At 43.7% G+C, this 16605-nt stretch overlaps 1 protein-coding gene across 3 annotated transcripts in view; it reads right to left on the reverse strand.

The window, feature by feature from the left end:
• The window catches only part of NEDD4L (NEDD4 like E3 ubiquitin protein ligase), a 284304-nt gene extending 268038 nt beyond the window's left edge, over positions 1-16266 (reverse strand). For 2 of the 3 annotated variants that reach the window (XM_088152729.1, XM_088152728.1), the window contains exon 1: positions 15821-16266. In XM_088152729.1, coding sequence (XP_088008855.1) covers positions 15821-15868 — 48 coding nt within the window. In that variant the 5' untranslated portion in view covers positions 15869-16266. The remainder of the gene's footprint in view (positions 1-15820) is intronic. The other variant, XM_088152730.1, reaches the window with a different exon arrangement.
• Positions 16267-16605: the final 339 nt, after the last annotated feature.

A 16605-nucleotide genomic window follows, 5' to 3' on the forward strand; every position in this document is an offset into this window, starting at 1 on the left:
CTGAAGGATAATTGCAACCCATTTTGAGTGTACAGCAAGGGTGGGGAAGCTGATCTGCTGCAAAGATATTTCTGGAAATGTTTGAATCAGAAAATGTTCCTATGTAAATGAATATGATTCTCGTTTAGGACATTCATCTCAATATTCATAGTTTGCACAAGTCTTTGGGCTACATTTTTAGATGAGGGGAGATATATATATCTATATATCTATATATCTATATATCTATATATCTATATCTATATCTATATATATATATATCCTACTTCATGATATATTCAAAGAAACTAAATGCTTTAACATGTGGGAAAAATATTTTTACTGGGCTGTTGGAAATATTGTGAAATAGGCAATGAAATGCATCTGCAATGCCTTTTTCATTTCTCAGTTTTTTAAAAAATAATCACCTGGAAAGCAAACATCCTACAATGCTGAAACTGCCAAGTGGAAAATGTTGACCCCAGAAAATTTTGCAGCCCACGTAAGTTAGAATGCATTAAAATGAGAACATGGTAGCAAACACTATCTCTACGTTAGACTAAAAGGAGGCAGCCTGTGGCCCTCAAGAACCAACTTCTCCGTATTCTTTAGATACTGGCGATTTAACTTCTGTCTTTGGAAGCCTATAATTCTTTCAGGGATCCTAACTTTATTCCTGGAAACTCACTACATGTGATTTTCCTTCTGAAGCTGTTTGGTTGGTTCTTTATGTAGACAGGAAGAATTAGCAGCAAATAAATACCTATGGGAGCAGATCCCTCAGCTTGCTTGCTCTCCTACTGCAAATTCCACAAGTCTTCTCTTCCTCTCTTCTGAGGGGCCCTTGGTCAGGCCCTCTGGAATCCCCATCTTCCTCGTCCTAGTTCCAGCTGGCTTCAACAAGTCTGCTGTGTATCACCCCATACACTAATCAATCAGGCTGGGTTCATATAACATGGTAATCCACAAAACATTGTCCAAAGTTGACAATGATCAAGTTTAACAGCAAACCCTAAACAAGCTTTAGAGCCAGTTTTGTGTAGTGGTTAAAGCACCAGGCTAGAAACCGGGAGATCAAGAGCTCTGGTTCTGCCTTAGGCACAAAGCCAGCTGGGTGGCCTTGGGCCAGTCATTCTCTCTCAGCCCTAGGAAGCAGGCAATGGCAAACCACTTCTGAAATCTTGCCAAGAAAAGCTGCAAGGACTTGTCCAGGAAGTCACCAGGAATCAACACTGACTCAAAGGCACCAAAAAACAAACAACCATAGTGTGCATAATCAGGTTAGCTGTGCCTGGGTGAAGCTCCACGTAGCTGGCCAAGTCAAGAAGACCATGGATTTCAGAAAGGCATCTTTAATCCTAGTCAGGGTAGAAATGTAGTCTTGAAAACTGTTCCAAGTTCCCAGACTGATTTCTAGCTTCTCACAGTGTTTTACAGGCTGCTAGGTTTGCAACTGACCTGGTTGAGTCTACTGTACTATACTGTGTGAATGCAAACAAAAGGATACCTCAATTTATTAATGAAAGAAGGATTTCAGCCATCTTCAGTGTCCCTCAAAAAAGTTATTTTTCCTAACTTGAATCCAGAATAGGTATGAAACTTAATATACACAGAGAGAGTGTCAGAGGTCTGCTCTCCCAACCAGGACTCAGAATTAAATCACAAACCTCCAGTCTTTATATAGCTTAATTGAACTCCTATGCTAGGACTTGGCAGAAATCTCAAAGACACAACTCAGGTAGATAAAGACCTTCACTGAAAACAAGGCGGCAGCCAAAGAAACCAGCTGACTGCCCACTAACTGTATGGGTCTACAAGTAGTCCTCAACTTACAACCACAACAGGGACCAGAAAATTTGTTATTAAGCAGTGTGGTTGTTAAGTGAGGCATCATGTGACACACCTGATTTTACAACATTTTTGGGGCAGCCGTTAAGTGAATCATGTGGTCATTAAGTGAATCACATGGTCGTTATTATGAATCATGCAGTTCCCCATTGATTTTGCTTGTCAGAAGCCAGCTGGGAATGTCCCAAATGGCAATCACATGACCCTGGGACACTGCAATCATCATAAATACATGCTGGTTGCCAAGCACCCCAAATTCTGATCATGTGACCATGGGGACGCTGCAACAGACATAAGTGCAAGGACCAGTTTTAAGTCCCTTTTTTCAGTGCTGTTGTAAATTTAAACAGTTGCTAAACAAATGGTCGTAAGTCAAGGACTACCTGTATAAGTGCCTATCATACCCATAGTGGTTCAAACCCATAGTTTTATCTTTCCACTCTGCCCACAGACAAATGCACGGTACCTGGAGCCTCAAAGCTGAGCAGTTGTTAAACGTTTGCGTAACTGCCAGCTTCAGGCAAAGAACCACTTGCTCTTATTTCTGACATCCAGTCTCAGGAGGATTTTTTCTTTTTCCACTCCTGTTCATGACAGCTGTTCTAGGCAGGTTTCACTGGGGATAGGGCTGGGTGAGAAATCAATATTCCATTTCCTTTTAATAATTAAATTTTACACTATCTATTACAGGAGTTCTCAAACTTTCCAATACTGCAAGCAAATGCAGATGCTCCACACGAGCAAAGAAAGAAACAGTTGAGAGCGCTCCTGATTGCCTGCATGTCTGTCTGTCTGTCTACCGTCCCCCCACTTAGCCATGACTCCCCAGTTGAGAACTTCTCCTTTCAGCTACTACATACAGTGGCCTAGCCATGCAAACTGGGGCTCAAAAGCTGCAAAATACAAGACGCAGTACAGGTGCACTTCGCCAGAGAGAAGACAGACGACGCTATCGTTTCCACAGCAGCTGTTGCCTGAACAAGGCTATGAAAGCGAACCCTTTAACCAAACATGTAGGTTACTAAATACAAACCAGCCTTAGAATGGCAGTTAGTTCATTCCACTTGGCAGACCAGCATCGTTTCCACACTCAAGACTCAGTGGCTGGATTCACCCAGGTGTCTATTTAACAGTGCCATCTTGTGGGACCCAGGAAGGGTGCATTCTTTACTGTAGTGCCCGCCCTCTGGAACATCACATTCCCTGGGATTCGTTCAGGCCTGATCCTGCAGTACCTGGATGTTCCCTCGGGCTTAGGGTCTGAGGATGAGTGAGCCCATCAATGGGATTCTGTGTCTTGTTATAGTTCGAGCTAGGCTGCCATTATTTTATCATTAACGTGTTGCTTTCTTCCATGTCTTTTGTTTGGGTTTTCAATCCTATGTTCGCCAGCCAAAATCTTTAGTACGAAAGGGGGCCCCTATAAATGGATATCATAAACAAATAAATAAGCTTCAGTGTATATTTTGCATCCCAATGTCTGGCAATAAAATGGCCATTTCTCACAGGCATGGGGGGTTATGGTTTTTTTTTCCCTGTCTCCCCCTTTTTAAAAACATGACCACAAATGCATTAAGCTTCTGTAACAAGAAACCTATTCAGCTCCATACATAACACCCTGTCCCCCAAAACAAGAAAAACAGAATGAAAAACTGCAGCCCTACTCTCCTGACGGAAAAACACCCATCCCGACAACCTCAAACCAAAACATAACAAAAGGAAGAAAACCATCTTGCAATCGCCCGGTTGCCAAGATTGCTCACCCTTTTCTAACTCTGTCTCATTGAATAAATTACACTAGACTCTTTCTCACTGCAAACTAATTCAAGGACCACTGGTTTACAGACCACAATGGCTTAGTTGCTGATATCTCCCTAATCCAAAAGCACCCTCTTCATGGGGCATGTGTTGGCAGACTCAAAACACAACAGCTTCCCTGGCACCTAGGCACAGATTCATGGGTGCTGAAGCAGCCTCAGATGCTACCCAGACTCTGAGATCTGCAAACATTTCCATGTGGTCAGTAGCCTCGTTTTCTGAAACCCATTTCCCCCTTCCCAAACTCGTGACTCTACATCTGTTGCACTGAGGGAGCCTTAGCCCACACACCAGACATTCTCCAGAGCTGGTTCACAGTTGACCACAGCAGGCTGAGCAGTTGGACCTCCATCTTCATTTGTTTTGTGCAGCTCTATATTCAGAGAGAGAAGAACAGAAAGCCTCACATCATCTGCAAGGCTCAGAGGCTGCCTCAAAAGGAGTGAAACAGTGACAAGCTAAGGTATTTAGATGGGAAGAATCAGACAGGAAGCTAACACTCAGAACTTCATGCATGTCCACACTGGTTCCATGAAAGCATTGGCATAAACATCAGGATTCTGGGCCTAGCTTATAATGCCAGCTGAGTCACAAAGTAAGTGAATTCCACTTACAACTACAAATTCCATAATGTAGTTTACGTGAACTATCAGCCGAACACTCCATTCTACGATAGGAAAAACAAAGACAGGCAGTAACACCAGAGTGGGCAACCTTTTCACAGACTATGGCATTTACAGATGCTGACAAATAGAACCCCCAAATACAATTTTTAAAAAGTAAAAAAGTGATCTCACTAGATCGCCAATCACACAGGCAACCTCTTCCTAAAAACCTTGCAAATTTTCTCGAAATCGTGTGAAACTTCATGTGAAAACAGCCACCCAGAGGAGATGACTGTACCATAAGAAAGGCAGACAGGCCCTGGAATGGGTCAACAGGGGGATTATACTGACATGCTGCAAATACTTAGGGGGTGGTACTACCACAACTTGGGTGAGCACACCAGTTTTGCACCATGCAAAAATGCATCCAAGGAAGATCAGAAAAGAAACAATCAGATACCACGTGGTTATGTTTGCAGTTAAAGAAAAGTTGGTCTGGAGACGGCTGGGTGCACAAAGATGGGGGCTGGCACCGTTGCCAAGTTCCTTTATTTGGCCCAGAGTCAGTTTAGAGTTGGGTGAGGCCTAAATTGAATTAAATACAAAGGCAGAGCTTGAAACCTTTAGCAGTGTGCATCAAGGACAGGATGCATGCCAGCCCCTTCTTCTGCCTGTATACCTGTGGGCCCCCTGCACAGTTTTATCACTGGGTTGAAATGTGGGCAAAGATGTGGATCACATGGTTTCAGGGTCATGCCATCAAGCTGTTGAACAGGGAGGTGACAACAGTACTGGATGAGGAACTGCTGGGCAAAGCATTGTCTCTGGGGTGGGTTATGCATCTTCTTGGAATACTCGCACCAGAGCACTAACAACAAGAAGGAAGACGAACTGAACAGCACCCTCCTGGACCTGCAGCAGCCTGTGACGGGGCTCAGTTTGACTGTGGAGAATTTGCATGCACAGCTGCAGATGAGCCGGGTGCTAGTGGGGGTCTCCACTTCCCCCAAGAAGTAACACCCTGCTGCCTCCCAGAACAGTGCCCATGGTGCACTTCCAAGTATGGGTTTCCCAGGCTGTGTCCAGACGAGTGGGGAGAGCTATGAGCATTCCTTCACATACAGAAAGGTTAGGCTTTGAGGCTTCCTCAAGATGAACTGCTTGGGCTTTTCCTAGAATGTAAATACTGGATCGATTTTAAAAAGAAAAAAGAGAAAATCTCTCTCTCTCAGAATTATAACGCACATTGTTTTCCTCCCTCTCAATTAAATTAACTAATTATATACAATTGGTTAAATCATTATAGCACAATTGCCAGTGTTCACTTTTCCTGGGGGGAAAAAAGGTAAAAATGCTACATCTGGTAGGCACAGCATATTTGGGGTAATGTGACTGACCCTCTCATTTTTCTTTCAATTTTTAGAGAGCCACTCAAAATGTTTGGGGGATGAGAAAAGTTCAAAGACCGAATATGCAGGTGTAATACCCCTGTATCAGCTCTTAATGTGTTTCCATGGATTGGAAAGACTTCTTCCAGAAAAATGCCAAAGGATAGATCAGTAGCAGACAGTCCTTAACTTCTCTCTAAATACTTCTCTGCATGTCGCTGACAATCTCATTTAAAACATGGAGGGCTCTGAAAAGATGGTGCCCACAGCAGACTGAAGTCAACACAAGTACACTGAGAGCTGACTTAACCAGGTCAGACTACTGTCTATCTAATCCAGTTCTATCTGCTGGAAGTAACTCTCCAGGACATTAGGTAGAGGTCTTCTCATCACCAACTACCCAAATCTCTTTCTGAATTCAGAGCACATGTCCCTGTAGCTAAGAAAACAATGGCCAGATTCACATTTTATGCTAAGCTAAAGCAGGCTTTTTCTGTTTGGGGCTCAATGTGGTATACGCAGCATGGATTATGGCTTTGCTTGTTGTGTGAAGCTTCAAATTGTGTTTTATTCAGCACCCCATAGCTTAGTGTGTGAGCCAGGTCAATCTCTGAAGCATGCCAAGACCCAACCTCCTATAGGGGCTTCTACACTGTCACAATTAAATTGTTTCAAAACGCTATGGATTGGCAGTGTACCTTCTGGAAGGTCGATGCCACCATACACGTTTCAGACCTCCAAACTTGAAAAACCCTGCTCATGTAAGTGAAGATGAGTCATAGTCTATATTTTTCTGCTCATCATTTTGAAGCAAGCATCTTACCTCTCTAGTGTTATCCAATCTAGTACTGCAAAAAACTCTACTAACATCAGCTCACCAAAATGATGACGATAATAAAAAGAATTTTATTTATTTATTTATTTATTCAATGCATATAGCCACCCATTTCACATCCGTAATTCTGGGCGGCTCACAGAGTTAAAAATAACAAAACACATAAAAATAACCAAAACGGTAACGAAAACCATTAAAAACAAGTTGAAACAATCAACCATAAAACATAAAATGCAGCCTCACAAACAATACAGCCAGTTCACAACGCTCCATACCTCCACGGGATCCCCGATAACAACCAGTCAGTCCTCTTGCCCATATCTATCAATATTTATTTTTTGTGATAAAGGGACAGTTTGGGACCAGCCAACTTTTTCATATTATAAGAATTTGATACACACACGGTAGATACATCAGGTTTGAGATGCACATGCTTTGTAGAAAAGGGAGCTCAAGATTCAGCTGCTGACACCTGCAATTGAGATTGTGGAAGGATATTGTTCTGCAGCAGAAAAACCACAAAGCCTGAAACTCCATGATAAGGAAGTTTCTTATGTTCTGATGACCACAATATGTGCATCTTTCAATGCAACAGAGATGCACGAAGGCATGGAGTGGGCATTACTGCACTAGTGTCATTCCACAGAATCCTAGACTTAGAAGAGGGTCATTAAGGACATCTAATCTACCATCAACTCCATGCGCAAATCCAAATTATACCATCCTCGACAGGTTTATATCCAGTCTGTGTCTGAACACATTCAGTGAAGCAGATCTTGCCACTCTTTAGAGAACTTTTTTCACCACTGAGCCATTCTCACTCTTAGGAAACTTAATGTGTGCTTTGTGTTACTACTGAATCAGTCATAATATGGTTCCTTCTCCCTGAACAATGGAAATAGTCATCTCTGGCTTTGCATGAACGTGTAATACAATGATTATAGGCATTGTATCATCCAGAGGCTACTTCAAGCTACACCTGTAGTACAACATAAAGTTTAACCACTAATCCTCCCTGTTCACAGGGGTTTTTACAAAGAACTGGAAAGTCAAGCTACTAATCTTTTGCGTTTGCAAAATTTACTCTAAGCTCAGGATTTCTACTGCACAAAAGTTATTGCCTGCCCATCCTGCTTCAGGGTTTCTCAATGGATTGACAATTGATGGAAACAAGACTATGGATACAGATTCAATCAACCTGGTGCTCTCCAGATTACAAATGGCCAAATTCTCAGCCTGAAGGGCAACAGTCCAGAATAGGCTAGATTAGATAAACCAGCATTTTGATCTGGCATGGCTTCTCTTGTCCAAAGTAAAATTCAATATTGATTTAGTGGAAGGGACCTATATGGAATATTCCCACAATGTGTGAAATCAAACAAATTGTTTCAACAATGCCAGTGAAATTTGTCAAAAAGTGTCTCTTCTCTGTGGAACATCCATTCTTATCAATACTCCAACACAACACAGTGATGGCCAATATGTGCTATGTGGATCTTGCTTTACTACAATTCCCAACATTTCTCATCCATTTGGGCCCGTGGATCAATAGCACTTATGAAGATGCTTTTGGTACCATGTTCTGATATTACAGGATGCTTCTGCAAAGGCAGAACAGCTTCCAGTCTGGAGCCCACTAGAATTGCAGTCACAAGATGCCAAGGATAGCCGGCTACAGATTTTGCAACCCCAATGCAGTCAAGTTGCACCAGGTTGGAGAACCCCACAGCTAGACCATTATATCTTCAACTAAGAATAGGCCATAGAAGAACAAACTCAGGGAATTCAAATGGAGAACAGCTTTATTGAGCCTTTCATAATTCAGGGGTTACAGAATCAGTTAAACTTGACTGCTGAAGCAACAAAGTATTCAGCTAATTCAGCATCAAGATCCAGGAAACATTTTGGCTGGACATCAGGTTACCAGACACCTATAGAATTTCATTTCAAGTATTTTAGGAAGGAACTAACAGTTGCAAGAAATACTAGACTTTTACCTAAAAAGAGCAACCATGTACCAATAGATATAATTATGGCAAATGCAGTAGATCAAGTGGTACGACGCTCTTACACTAATCATCTGCGTGGTTACCAGGACTATTCACTGTTAAATTTAAACCCTGCCTTTCCTCCAAGAGAAGAAGGCACCTTCCATGGGGATCTCCCTTCATTTTACTCCTACAGAGCAACTTTGTGAAGTAGAGACTGAGGCATAACCAGCCTAAATTCACCCAGTGAGTTTCCAGGGCTGAGAGTGGACCCAAATTTGTTTTTTTCCATCCTTCTCCAAATATCTTAACCACTACTGGCTGTCACAAAAGGAAAGCAGGCTTTAGGTAAGTGACAATAGATATTATGGAAGAAGCAGAGATTCCAAAACATGCTATTTCCTTGAGTCAGTGCTGATTTGCTTGCTATTTTTCATTTGGCCTACAACATTAATTTTCATTTGGAATTAACAGATGATTTCATTCCATCTTCATCCCGATTCTGTAAGGCTTTCTCTCTTCTCCTGATTTATGCACAGGAAAACATTTTGTATCACAAACCATATCACTCTTGGAATTCTGAACCAAGCGAGTCTCTACACTCCACCCACATATAGATGCAGGCACACAGAGTCTCTCAATCTGGTTAGAACAAAATGGCACAGCTGGTAAATTGCAACAAAGATTCCTTCATTCAGGAAAAATACCCTTTGAATGTTATCTGTATGCCTATGAAACTTAATTCTGGGATGCTGAGAAGATGCCACAAAAATCTGCACATGAGTGTAAGCAACTTCAACGTTCATGCCTGTACACCTTCTTCCTGTTAAGGATTTCTGGGCTGCATGTTTGAGACATTTCCTTATTTCAACCTCATATAACAATGAAGTAACGAGGCCAAAAATAACAGGCTCAAGATGTTATGTATTTCTGGGGGAATTTCTAAGTTCTGCTTGTCACTTTCACATGCTTTCTCTTGGGTTCAGTCTATTAGATTTATGTCTGGTCTGTGCACAACAAAGATTACTTAAGGTACTTCACGTAGCTCTTGCTATTACTATATTTCACAGGATGGGTTGGGAATGCAGAGCTTTTCCAATGTTGCTGAACAGCAACTCTCTGGCTGTATTAGCTGAATCTGCCAGCTAGTGCTGGTCAGCAGCCCCAAGAAGACCACGAGTTCCTCACGTCTATTTAGGTCAACCCTAGGAAGCATCCAAGCCTCCAAGGATGACTTTCAAACTTTCTACTTTTGAGGCAGGAGCGTACAATTTTGTATGTGCCAAAATCATTCATTCATTCGTTCATTTGTTCATTCGCTCACTCACTCACTCAGGATATTGCTACAATTTAGAGCAGTTAATACCAGTAAAACAATAAAAGTTTACATTTTATATAAAAAATAAAAAAATAAAATCAATACAGCATAACACTATGACTCCAAAGAGGGTCAAATCCCCCTCTTCCAAATGTTCCACAGAAGGGTTCAGTTTTCATCAGCTCCCAAAATGCCATCAGGTAGGAGCTAACCTGGCTTCAGGCAGGTTATCTATTCCATAAAATAGGGGCTACAACTAAGAAACATTGTCTTAACCTCTCAAATGTGGGGATCGCTAACAGATTTTGCAGGGAGCACATACCAAACAGGTCAATTGCACATGAAGAAGATAGTCCTTCTGCCTTCTATACGGGGCTTTATAGGTTAAAACCAGCACTGTGAATTTCACTTGGAATCTATTGTTAGCCAATGCAAGCCCACAACCAAGATGTCACATTACTACAGTGATTCTCTTTTGCCAACACATAAACTGCTGCCTTCTGAGCCAACTGCAGCTTCCAAAAGTTCTTCAAAGGCAGACTGTTGGGCTATGGTTGTGATATAATGCTGTGTGTCATCAGCATACACAATGAAAAAGTACCTCCTTCAGTGGTTTTATGTAGATATTAAAGCAGAGGGAAGAGTACTGAACCTTAGGGTGCTTATTGGGCTGACTTCTCCCCTCCCACTGCTCAGGTAGAAGTGGAACACAGTGACTCCAAAGATTCCAGAAGGATACTGTGGCTGGTAGTGGTGAATGCTGCTGAGAAGACTAAAGGAACAAAGGGGTGCATTCCCCCCCCCATATCCAGTGAACAACAGAGTGACCAATCCCACAGCTGTCCCTGAATGCCGATTGAAAGGAGCCTAGATTCTTCTAGGGCATTCTACAACTGACCTCCTGCCACCTTCTCAACAACCTTCCTCAAAAATGGAAGGTTGGAGACAAGGCAATACTTATCCAAAAGAGGGTCCAGAAGGACTCTTGAGGAACGGGGGATGCCACTGTTTCTTTCAGGGAGACTGCCCCCCCCCATTCCTCAGAGGGGCACTATCTCCTGACTCACCTCCATCATAGCCTTCCAAAGGAGCTATAAGGGGTATGGCTTTAATCCACAAATGGCAGAAGTCATGTCAGACATTTGCCCTGGAAAACAGACATACTTCAAAAAGCATGTGGGTCTAAGACAAGAAAGAAGAAGCTAAAAAAACTATATTTGACAAATTATCCACAATGATTTATCTTCAAATCACCCAATCCTCATAGGAATTCCAGGATCTCCCAAGATAATTAAAAAGTCGCCGGTTTAGACTTCAAGCAGAAAGACTATGTCATATATTTTCCTACCAATTTTTACCACCACCACCACCACCAAAAAAAAAAAAAAAAGCAAGTTACATGGGGAAATAAGCAAAAGAACAGCCGTAGGCTATTTTGCTAAGGTCAATCATTCCCAATACCTTGTTTTCTGGCTGTGATATTTGGAATTCTAGAATTTGAATCCCATTGCATCTGCAAGATACCTTATGTAAGAATGCTGGCCCATGCAACAACTTACATTCAACCAGCAATTTTTTTTTGTTGTTTTTAATGTGTTTATTGTTGTAGTTGTTGCTGTTTTTAATCTTATTGTTGTAGTTTCCAACTCTGTAAATCTTGCAGCTCCTCCTTTTTTGCCTATAAAATGCCCAAGTCTTGGCGATTCTTATGAAGGACAGCCTACACCAAATGGACAGAATTATCCCAAGGAAAGGTTAATGAGGCAGGTTTTCTTTCACATCATGTACCCATTTCACCTCTTACAAGCATCCCTACATATAATAAACATATCCCATTCACAACACAGAAGGCCTCTTTTACAGAGAGGCCATAAATCATCTTTGGGGCAACCAATTGCCTCGTCAAATTGGAAGACTTCACCTTCTTGGTTTAAAATGGTGGCAGGCAGGCAGATTAAAGGAGTGCCTCTTCATGCCAATAGATTGTAAACTGAGTTCTCTTATGTTCCCAAGAATCAAAGCTGCCATTCCTAGATCAGGAGACTGGTCTTAGAAAAGCTGTTGAAGAAAAAGCTTTGCTACCAATTGGCTTCTGCACACACAACAGAAGAGGACTCGTTTTAGTGTGTGTTCATTGTCTGCAGAAGGAATAACAAGGTCCAAGAAAACTAAAAATAATATTGCTGATGCTGTACAGGACTTTCACACCAAACTAAGAAATGTGAAAAACGCCTCCTTGACCAAAAAGCAAAGCTTGAAGATAGTGGTTCACATAACCAACTATGGGACAGCAACCTATGAAACTCACCTAAACCTCTTACTGTGAAGAGTGGATGTATTAAGCAACAAATAAGTTCAGCTGCAGATGACTGATCTTTAAACTGAGGATAAATGACTTGGAGAAGGACGGAAGGGGCTTTCATCTGTAGCAGCAATCCCACTGATTTCTATGGGAAATACTCACAAGTAAGTCTGTGTAAGAATGTGGCCTTCACAGATCTATTCACATGCAAAGCCAAACATCATTCTGCTCACGTGTAGGAGTATGCAGCAAGTTAACCTGGGACTCCAGTAGTGAACTCCAGGTGATTTTCATGTGTAATCAATAAAGTTTCCCTAGTTCCCATGATTTAACAATAATTAGGAAAAATGGAATGGAAGAGTGGATGCAGAAGAGAGTGGAGATGAAAGAAACAGTTCTTGACCTGAGCACAAATTCCTGCATTTGTTCCTCAATTTGAAAACCTGCCTTTCAGAACTACAATGGTTCCCTCGGCTTCCATTTAGAGACGCAGCCAAAAGACAGGCATTCCAGCAAACCTCAGGCCTGTCCAATCCTCCTCCAGAGCTTGCTTTGGCAAACGGGACTCCAGATGTGCCGGTCTACAGTTCTCACACTCCTTGATAACTGAGAATTGTAAGCTGCCTGGAAGTGTCTGAATGGGAAGCATAAATAAAATAATTGGTTATGCTGGCTGCAAGTGAGCAGAGTACAAACCCAATGGAATCCACCAAATTGCTTAGTCCATCTGCATAAGAGCAAGTCATTGATGAGGAACATTCCTCCTTGTATAGGCACTTTTGCTAGACTTACTCTTTAGACGTCACACTATTACACATTACACTGGTTTCTAGTCAAGTACCGCTGATTTTTTCCCCAAGATTTCCACATTCTCATCCAAACGTATCTTCTAATGATTCCATTAAAAGCAGGACCAAGGCTTAACTGGGACTGTGTTATAGCTATATAAACTATCATTATCATCCACTAACAGCCAGTAACAGACACCTTAAACCCTAAATTAGCACATTCTATTGCTCCCGAGTTATTTTTTCCTTCTATGCTGACAGGGAGGGGGGAACTGGGAAGCAGCCTTAGGAACCTCCAACTTTTGACCTCTCAGAGTAAGGTCACTATTCCAGAAAAAAAAAGAGAGCAAGCTCTAATGCTACAATACCCGTAGTAAAATAAATACATTTGGGTGCCAGAAGTACAAATTGTGACAAACTCATCTTCAACAAGTACCAATTTATATTTGACCCCGTTCAGGCACAAAAGGCTCTTGCACAATAACAGCTTGTTTTATCTCCTGTGAATTTTACAGTTAATACCAAACCACCAAAAAATCTGGCTACAGCAGCAACCAAATGTTCTTACAACACTAGACAGGACGAGAAGCAATGTTTGGCCTAGAGACACTACACAGAGAAAGCCGATTTTACACAACAAAACCTTTTTATGAACTGAGAGTTGGGTGATACCTTTACACATGTAACAGAATCTCCTTGTTTCAGATCAGTTTTATGTTTGTCTCCAGAATTGTGAAAATATTATGTTGGCTGATCATTTCAGGTTTTTAAAATAGCTATCGGGTTTTAGGACTTATACAAGGAACTAAATAGCAATAATGAATTAATAACGGTGCTGCCATAGGAACTTCTCATCTGTCAGCTTCCCAGATAGTTTAATTATGGAACCTTACCCAAATCCTGGTTTCTGTCAACTTACACTGGGTTCACTTATCACCAAGTCAAAATGTAAATTGTTTAGTTCGGGTGAGTCCAGATTATTATGGTCAGTATAAACCATGGTTAAATAAACTGATTTAGTTCAATACACTACGCTTTAGATTTTAACCGGTGCATGCTACTTATCAATTATTGATGTATTTCTAAATAATTCAATACAGCATATTTGGCATATTTAATCCAGTATGTGTGTGTTTTTAAATGCATCTTTAATAGACTCTTCAGATGTAACAACACTTATGCACTGAAAACAAGTGCATACATTAAGCAGAACACTGAATATTGGCAGATGTTGATGAGTTCATGTCTATCACCACTCCTTGGAAAGAGTGTCAAAAGAAGCATGCAATGGAACTAAAGAATGGATTCTCCAAGAAACATAAGGACCACCCCACAAATCCTATTGAACAGTAAATGGCAGAAGCTAGGAAAGGACCTCATGATCTTTCTGTAGGCACATGAAGATGGATGGTTCCTCCTCTAAGCTTAGCTTACGTTTCTTGTCTGCTGCCCCTCTGCGCCAGCCTTCCTCCCTCCCTCTGCCATACCACTTTCTGAACAGGGAGGTGAGGGTCCCTGTGTAATTCAACAAAGCCGCCTTCATAGGTCTACCCAGCAAGCATTGGCTTTGAGAAAGCAACTACTTCAATAGAAGAATGGGGAGGCGATGCCCAAGACTTTAGTCTCCACCGTCCTCTCATCTCACAGCTCTCAGTCAACTATCAAAAACTGGGACTTCTTTCTTGTTGGTGGTTCCTATTTTCACAATTCCCATGTGAATCTGCCCCTTTGAGAAGAGGGTGGAGCTGATGGCTCTCCTCTGAAGATGTTCTATGCGAGTCACGGCACCGACTTGTCCACTGACACTTTCTAACAGCAAATATAAAAAATTACTTCCAGCAAAAGACTCAGTATTCTTAGGAAGTCTGTTCTGCAATTGTTTTAATCCTTTCTTCCTGCAAATACAAACACACACACACAGAAAAGGAAATATGCCCATTCTTTCTTTGCTATGATTCACTAGTACACTAACCTTCCCGTGGACAGACGGATATATGTAAATTCCCAGGGAGAAATGTCAACTATGCAAATGGTTTTCCCCAGTTCCATCCACAATGCAGACCAGCAGGTAAAACACACAGGCATTTTCCACTGGATGGCTATCTTTAATTGAGGGGGGAGGGCGCAGATGGCAGAGATGTGATTCCCCACCCATTCCATTTTCCCCTTCACCTGCCCGTTCAAGACCCAGTCTCTGTTCAGGCATTCCCACCCCCCTTCTCCATTCTCTCCCTTCATACTTTTCATTCTTAAGCCCTTGGCTTGGAAAGGAAGCCGAACCTTATATCCGAAGGTCTTTAATTTCCACCTCTTCACCCTCGCTGCGCCTTAACGTTTCATCTTCATTTTATTTTTTGCTCTGGAGAAGGAAGACTGTTCCCGGGCATACGCTTGGAAAAATACCTTCCCTGGAGGGGCATCCGCTCTGCACGGCCCTTCCCGCTCCCGAAAGAAAGAAAGAAAGAAGGAAGGAGAGAAAGAAGGAAGGAGAGAAAGAAGGAAGGAGAGAAAGAAAGAAAGAAAGAAAGAAAGAAAGAAAGAAAGAAAGAAAGAAAGAAAGAAAGAAAGAAAGAAAGAAAGAAAGAAAGAAAGAGGGGCGCTTTCCCTTCCCACCGACTTGGTCTCCCGCAGTTCGGGCAGCCTGCTTTAGCAGAGACCGCCCGGTCGCGCTCGGAAGCTGGGAAAACCCCACGCCCTGCGCGCCGGAGGCTTGGGGGGAGAGGAGGTGGGACCCCCCTCGCGCGGCTGAAATCCATCCATCCATCCATCCCGCCGTCGGCCGCGGACCGTCCCGCCCGGCCCGTCCAGGGACCGACCCCTCCCCCGCGCGGCCGGGGACTTCCCCGTTTGGCGAGCCCGAGGAAGCAAGGAAGGAAGGAGCCGGAGGAGACGGGTCCCCATCCCGCCCTGCGCAGCGGCCGCCTCCACCCCTTTCCCGACGCCGGACTTACTTCTTCTTCCGAAAGTCCGTAAACCGGCTCCACCGCCCCGGTCGCCATGGGTCCGGAGGCTGCAGCGGGGCGTCCCCCCGGGAGCAAGGCGGGAGGCTGCCCACGAATCGCCGGCGGGGCGGCTCCCCCGGCAGCTGCGGCGCCCCGCCAAGCGGGAGTCGGGCTCTCCCCGGGAGGAAGCGAGCCCTGGAGCAAGGGGCAAATTCCAGCGGAGGCAGGGGGGAGCCGCCTTCCTCCCCGCTCCAGAACTGCGGGCGCGCCGGGCACCGCCGCTTCCCCTTCTGGCCGAGGCTGCTGGAAGAGGTCCGCGCAGCCAGCCGCTCGGGGCTGCAGCCGGAGGCTTCCGCTCCTCCTTCCTGCTTCTGCCGGGCGCCCGGGCTGCCGGGTTCGAGCGCGGCCGCTGCCCACAGGCTTGCCCGCCGCACGCGAACGCGAGCGAGCGCTCGACTTGGCCAAGGCTGGCGAAAGGAGCGGGGGGGCCGAGCCGCTGGCCGGGGCGGGGAAAAAGCCGCGCGAAGCCCAATCAAAAAGGGGCCCAATAATAGCAGGCGGGGCCCGGGGAAACTTCTGGGTTAGGTTGAGCGCCGGGCTCGCCTTCTCTACCCATCTACTGCCCAGGGGGCGGGGCACGGGCGGAGAGAGGGAGCGGCGAGAGCCTGAGAAAGGAAGGAAGGAAGGAAGGAAGAAGGAAGGAGGAGGTTGCAGACCAGAAGCCCTGGTTACATTTCCAATGTTTGTAGCTTATCGGTTGGCAACATTGCTAGTCCTGAGCATCCTTCGGATAG

This window comes from Python bivittatus, unplaced genomic scaffold (genome assembly GCF_059951505.1).
Source record: "Python bivittatus isolate LINGU-HERP-01145 unplaced genomic scaffold, Pbiv_v1 ctg000570_np1212, whole genome shotgun sequence".
Lineage (NCBI taxonomy): Eukaryota > Metazoa > Chordata > Lepidosauria > Squamata > Pythonidae > Python > Python bivittatus.